The sequence below is a fragment of the Cyprinus carpio genome, chromosome B17 (assembly GCF_018340385.1).
Source record: "Cyprinus carpio isolate SPL01 chromosome B17, ASM1834038v1, whole genome shotgun sequence".
Classification (NCBI taxonomy): domain Eukaryota; kingdom Metazoa; phylum Chordata; class Actinopteri; order Cypriniformes; family Cyprinidae; genus Cyprinus; species Cyprinus carpio.
In genome coordinates, this window is record NC_056613.1 from 21,515,088 (window position 1) to 21,521,757 (window position 6,670).

The 6,670-nt window shown below is 35.8% G+C and overlaps 1 protein-coding gene across 1 annotated transcript; it reads right to left on the minus strand.

The window, feature by feature from the left end:
* Positions 1-1,189: 1,189 nt before the first annotated feature.
* On the minus strand, positions 1,190-4,637 carry chmp3 (charged multivesicular body protein 3). Its single transcript, XM_042742798.1, has 6 exons — positions 4,478-4,637; positions 4,150-4,210; positions 3,885-4,064; positions 3,477-3,598; positions 3,284-3,398; positions 1,190-2,501 (listed from the first exon to the last, which is right to left on the minus strand). The coding sequence occupies exons 1-6, from the start codon at positions 4,520-4,522 to the stop codon at positions 2,356-2,358; spliced, it is 669 nt and encodes a 222-aa protein (XP_042598732.1). The 5' UTR covers positions 4,523-4,637; the 3' UTR covers positions 1,190-2,355.
* Positions 4,638-6,670: the final 2,033 nt, after the last annotated feature.

The window sequence follows — 6,670 nt, forward strand, 5'->3', positions numbered from 1 at the left end:
AACTGTCACCCCCCATTATTTAAAAGAGGCATTAAAGTGCACTATCCAAACTTAAATTGTTGTAATTTATGAACACTTTGGAATATAGACCTAAGGTTGGTCTCTTTTTAAAGAAGAAAATTAGCAGATTTTTCAAAAAATTAAAGTATTAAAAAGTTATAGAAGTTTAAATGTACTGTAAATAAAATGCGCTATATTAATTTTATTTATTATAAATATTTTACATAACAGGTTTTACTCTAAAATTGGTATAAAATTAAAGCCTTGTGTCTAAATAAGTTATGTTCCAAATTTGAAGTTGATATTAAAAAAATTGAGGTTCCTGTGAGATTTTATTTAGGGCGTCATACCACAAACAGCCACCGGGAGCCATCAAAACTCCTTTGAATTTTAATGAATTTTTCCCTAGATTTCTCTGTCAATTTTACTTCTATCTCAAAATAACCACCACATACGGAATCCTGAGACTCAGACATTTCCAATGATATGTTTGTTGCCAAGATTATAAAAAGTTTTGATTATAAAAGACTGTAATATGTTGTCTTTTGTAATATGACACTTGACACTGCCCACTAAGGGGGGGGGGGGGGGGGGTGGGGTCGCCATAAGATTTTAAAGTACCATTTCCATGGTAACGCAATGTCCGATTTCAAAATGGTTTTCACAGGATGAATCTTGATATATAATTTATGATGATTACCAAAAGATTTTATAGAGAAAAAGGACAACAAAAATAAAGAGCGCCAAGCGTCCCACAGGTGGGTCGGTGACAGTTAAGGGGTTAAATAATCTTCTGACAACAAGCTGCAAAAGCATACCGTTTGAATCATACTTGTATGGTTATAATACTCTAAACTCGCTTATTCAAGCTCAGACGTCTGTCTTTGTGAAATACACAGAGCTTCTATAGAGAAGTAACCTAGATTCAGTCAAAAGACACCCAAAAGATCAGGTTTCCTTCACAAAGCTGTGGATGAGTGGACAGAGAGGGAGTCAAAAGGAGAGAGACTGAGGGAAGTAAAATAACCCTCTGAGAATCCCAAAAGATCCTGCTAAAGCAGCAGATCATAACAGTTAATAACAATGAGATATGTTACCGTTACTGTAAAAACCCTAATGCTATGCTAAATTATGACTTGTGAGATCCTAATAGTTTACAACATCGGTTTCAACAGTGTTAAGAAATGTATTTCTTTTGCTTGTAAAATTTTTATTAGTGTTATCAACACATTTTTCCACTTTACAAAACACAGTTTTGTGCAGATGTGAATGTTTTTCTACAACAGCAAAGATCTGAAATGAAGCGGAACAATCAGTTTGGTTCATTCAGCAACATACTGTGCCTGGATCTGTACAAAATCTATGTACTTGTCACTCCAGAGAGCACAACTTATGCCAAATAAGCAGATATTAATTGGTCATGCCAAAACTAACTATAAAGTCCGAATGCACAAAGAGTAATTATAGCAAACTGACTATTCAGCTGATATTCAAATTAAAATATAACATAGAAGACACTGTAACATAAATTGTCAGCCATTTGAATCATCAGGGGAACATCTGTAAGCATTTCAGTCATCTAAAAGCAAAGGCTTAATAAAAAATACTCATAATTAACAACATACAAAGATATATGTGCATTTAAACCATAACAAAAGTCCAAAAGTAGCAGAAACAAAGACAGAAATGCGATCAGCTCGTAGAAGTCTGAAAGACCTGGCGTGTAAAAGCCAGTCAGTTATCGAGCACAACCATTCCTTTCTTCCGAAGGCCTGTTTTAGAACTTGCCGACAACTTCACTTACAAAATAACAATGCAGACAGATATATTTTTATGTTCAGTATTTGTACAAGATTTACAAGTAATGGCTTCCATGAATCTGTCTACCTACTCAGTAAAAAACAATTTACCAGATATAGGAAAGAACTATTCACTGAGCCTAAATAAGGCTTGAGATAAAACTGCAAATTCGAAAACAGAGACCAAACGATTATGACCAACACTGATATGACACCACTGCACAACTGATTCATGGACAAGCTGCTAAACTATAGGCATAGATTCAAATGAGTGGAGTCAGAATATCTAGAAATAAAATGGGCTTAAGTAAAAAGTCATCCACCTGCTGCCACAGAACAACTAAATATCTGACTTCACTGGTCTTTATTGTGTGTCATATAGAGTTCATTTTATTTTTAATATCCACTATCCATATAGGTGTGTTCATTTTATGTGAAGTCTCAATTTAGTGCTAAATTGAATGTGCCAAAGTGTCTTCATGGGTAAGAAAAGCTACAGAGGAAGTAAGATATGTTGTCTATGCCTATAGAGCTGAAGGGTAAAAACACAGGTCTTTTAGCTCCTCAGCGCTGCTAGCCGGGACTGCATCTCCTCGATATTTTCTTCTTCTTCCTCTTCCTCTTCTGAGGCTGCCGTGGCTCCAACCGGCACTGGTTCAGGCAGGGCATCTGTGACTTTGCTGGGAGCTTTTCCAAGTGCACCTGTTATAAAAAAAATCAATAGTTTCATGTTTGGTTCATGTCATGAGTGGAAAATGATGAAATGCTTTGTGCGGTAGGAAGCGTAAAAAAAAAAAAAAAAAAAAAAAAAAAAAAATGGCAGATGTGGTTACCAATATTTTAGGTTTTATGAACTTAATATACTGTACATATTTCATTAAACTGATATAATATTAATATACCAACTTACTGAAGTACTAAAAGTAAATAAAATGATTATTAGAGTATGTTTTATATATAAATACTATTTCAGTCTTTTACTTCAAAATTTCATGTCTAATAAATGTGCTTCCTGCCGTTTCTTTGTAATAATTTGTGAAATTTACTAGCAATGTCTGGGTGAAAACAGGCTAGTGTTTTTTTTTTATTAGTGCAGGTGGTAATGATAAAGCCATGAGTAGAATCAAAATAAGTATCTTTTCCAGAAGCTGAGGTGAATACATAACACTGACACATGACCCTAACATAACTCATTAAATATTTAACGATGCAAGATGTAACACAAAACCTGAATGTACATAACTACTAAGAAAAACAGATATTTCAGTGTAAAAACCATCAAATATGAACTGTCACACAGTGAATTCTGGGAATTCCAAAAGTGTAAATGTAACAGTATTTTACTGTAAAATGTCATGAAATGTTCCATTAGATTTATTCGTTTTCCACTGTATGTAATGAGGTAACTTCCTGTTACCCAACTGTTTTTCCATCTTTTATAATCACTTTTTGATAGTGTGGCTGATTGTTATGTGGTTTCTTACCGGCTGTAATCTCAAAGAGGATCTTGTCCACCTCAGCCTCCGCTGCTTCTTCCATTTCCTCCTCATCATCCATCCCTTCCATTGTATCCTCCAGCATCTCCTCGATGATTCCAGCCTGTGTAGTGTGAGATGTTACATGTGCTCACGGAGACATTCCTGTGCAGAATATCAGAAGAAGTGTTCATGTACGTACCTTCATCATCTCTTTTGAGAGTTCTCTCATGGTGGCTTGGATCTCTGGGATTTTAACCAGGCTGTGCATGGCCTTCATGACCTCTGTGCTCTTCTGCAAGGCTCCAGCCACTCTTAATACAGCTGTAATGGAAAAACCAATGCGTAACATGCAGCATGGCAGCTACATATACCCAAAGCATAACACATCCACCAAGATGCTTAAAATGATGTTCTTTTCATCACATTGTTTCCCTTTTTTCCTTTAATGCACTTTTGATTGCAGCCAATTAAATTCAAGAATCAAAAAGGTTTTGGGGAAGTGAACTTCACGTGCATGTGCCACATTTTTAAGTCCATTTCATGAATCCACGTCATCTGTGTATTTACAGAGCACACTGTTGGGTCTCCAAATAAAAACTAAACTCACACAACTGATTCTTCATACTGAGCAGCACGGAGTTCATTTGAGCTTTGGAGGCGTACAGCTTGTTGATGGCTTTCTTTGAGTGAATCATCTCTTTGGCGAGGATGATGCAGACATCTCTCTGGCCCTTCTTTGCAGCATCTTTGATCGATCTCTTCACCTTCTCCTCCTCTCTTTGAATATCTTTGGAAAAATATAATATATATACACAATTATAACTTCTGTTAAATACAGTTACCGAACTGAACAGACTGCATTAGGACCTCACCTCGAATCTGTCTGTCAATGACCCTCATTTCTTTCCTGATTTTGAGAGACCATTCGTTGATCTATGAAGAAGAGATGAAGAAAGTTTGAGATCAGCTACCTTACCAACAACAGGCGTGTGAAGGCGATTTGATCATTATGGTTCTCCAAAACAACCCAGGTACAGGCCACAGAGTTAAATCAAACTTTTTAAAGTGCTTCGTTTTTAATGACATTACGTAATCGAGCATGTTACCAACAAGTATGGCAAACGAGATATTTATAGGCCCGCTATTTTTTACAATAAAACATTTAATATAAACCGTTAACACCCGTTTCAGTTAACGTACGAGGTCCTTCGGTGGTTTCTCTTGTGTTTTTCCAAAAAGCCCCATTTTGAACTTTAACTTTAACGTAAATTATATAGTTGAACAGCGACGAGCTCAATCAAAATAGTACATCACAAGCCCACTTCCTGATTCCAGCCTCTCGACGTATGACAAAATAGGTAATTTCCGGTTTACTTTTCATAATAAAAGTACGACTTAATATGTATTTTGATATAGTTTTTAATGTTTGTTATGTCGAAATAGACAAACAGCATACAAAACAGACAATTTAAATGGTTGACAAATAAATAAAATATTAAGTGTATAAATAAATAATAAAAATATTTTCATACATTAATATAAACAAAACACTCATTTATAAATAACATATGTTAATAGGACAGTTATGTGAATTAGCAAGCTAAATACCTTTAAAGCTCATTTATTATTCTTTCTATTCATTCACTTTGTGTTCTGTCTTTTTGTGTGCGGCTCATTGGAAAATGCTTTGTGAACTGTGCTGCTGAACCAACAGAGTGCAGAGCGCCCTTTGATAGAGAGACTCGTGAACTCTCACCAGGCTTTGAACATTTGAAATGATAATCTGATTCTTACAGGCATGAATTGTGATGAGGCACAGCTAAACTGCAAAACAAAAAAAACACTCCTGATAATAATAGGCATATTTAATAACACGTATTAACGAATTAAGTTTACCCTGTAATGCAAAACAGATCATAGAAAATAATTAAATAAAAATTGATTAATAAACCAACTGAGCAACGCCTGTTTTTTATTATGAAAATAATAATCCCCTCTCAGTTATAGTTGGGTATTTTTGATTATAAATTTGACAGTGTTAAATATATCCTTTTATGGCTATATATGTATGTATGCATTTATTTTTTTTAATCACCAAATAATAAACCCATTTGGCAACGCTTTCCTTTAATATTAAAAATAATAATCTCTCCTCAGTTTATATTCAGGTATTTTCAATAATAAATTGTTAAATCTATAGGCCTACTTTATTTATTTATTTGCCACCAAATAATAAACCCATTTGGCAACGAATAACCATTTGAAAATAATAATATCCACTCAGATATTTTCGGCTATAAAGTGCTAAATATAAGTATGTATGTATGTACAGGTGCTGGTCATATAATTAGAATATCATCAAAAAGTTGATTTATTTCACTAATTCCATTCAAAAAGTGAAACTTGTATATTATATTCATTCATTACGCACAGACTGATATATTTCAAATGTTTATTTCTTTTAATTTTGATGATTATAACTGACAACTAAGGAAAATCCCAACTTCAGTATCTCAGAAAATTTGAATATTAATTAAGACCAATACAAAGAAAGGATTTTTAGAAATCTTGGCCAACTGAAAAGTATGAACATGAAAAGTATGAGCATGTACAGCACTCAATACTTAGTTGGGGCACCTTTTGCCTGAATTACTGCAGCAATGCGGCGTGGCATGGAGTCGATCAGTCTGTGGCACTGCTCAGGTGTTATGAGAGCCCAGGTTGCTCTGATAGTGGCCTTCAGCTCTTCTGCATTCTTGGGTCTGGCATATCGCATCCCGCATACCCCATAGATTTTCTATGGGGTTAAGGTCAGGCGAGTTTGCTGGTCAATTAAGAATAGGGATACCATGGTCCTTAAACCAGGTACTGGTAGCTTTGGCACTGTGTACTGGGGCCAAGTCCTGTTGGAAAATGAAATCTGCATCTCCATAAAATTGGTCAGCAGCAGGAAGCATGAAGTGCTCTAAAACTTCCTGGTATACGGATGCGTTGACCTTGGACCTCAGAAAACACAGTGGACCAACACCAGCAGATGACATGGCACCCCAAACCATCACTGACTGTGGAAACTTTACACTGGACCTCAAGCAACGTGGATTGTGTGCCTCTCCTCTCTTCCTCCAGATTCTGGGACCCTGAAAATTTACTTTCATCAGAGCACATAACTTTAGAGCCATCAGCAGCAGTCCATTCCTTTTTGTCTTTAGCCCATTCTGACGCTGTCTGTTGTTCAAGAGTGACTTGACACAAGGAATGCGACAGCTGAAACGCATACGTCTGTGCGTAGTGGTTCTTGAAGCACTGACTCCAGTTGCAGTCCACTCTTTGTGAATCTCCCCCACATTTTTGAATGGGTTTTGTTTCACACTCCTCTCCAGGGTGCGGTTATCC

What these genes read in the sequence shown, in the direction of transcription:
- chmp3 (XM_042742798.1), bottom strand. Translation starts at nt 4,522, where the DNA reads ATGGGGCTTTTTGGAAAAACACAAGAGAAACCACCGAAGGACCTC. An exon ending in CAGTATGAAGAATCAGTTGT is followed by an intron (nt 3,599 to 3,884) that starts GTGAGTTTAGTT and finishes TTTCCATTACAG; the next exon opens with CTGTATTAAGAGTGGCTGGA. An exon ending in TCTCAAAAGAGATGATGAAG is followed by an intron (nt 3,399 to 3,476) that starts GTACGTACATGA and finishes CACACTACACAG; the next exon opens with GCTGGAATCATCGAGGAGAT.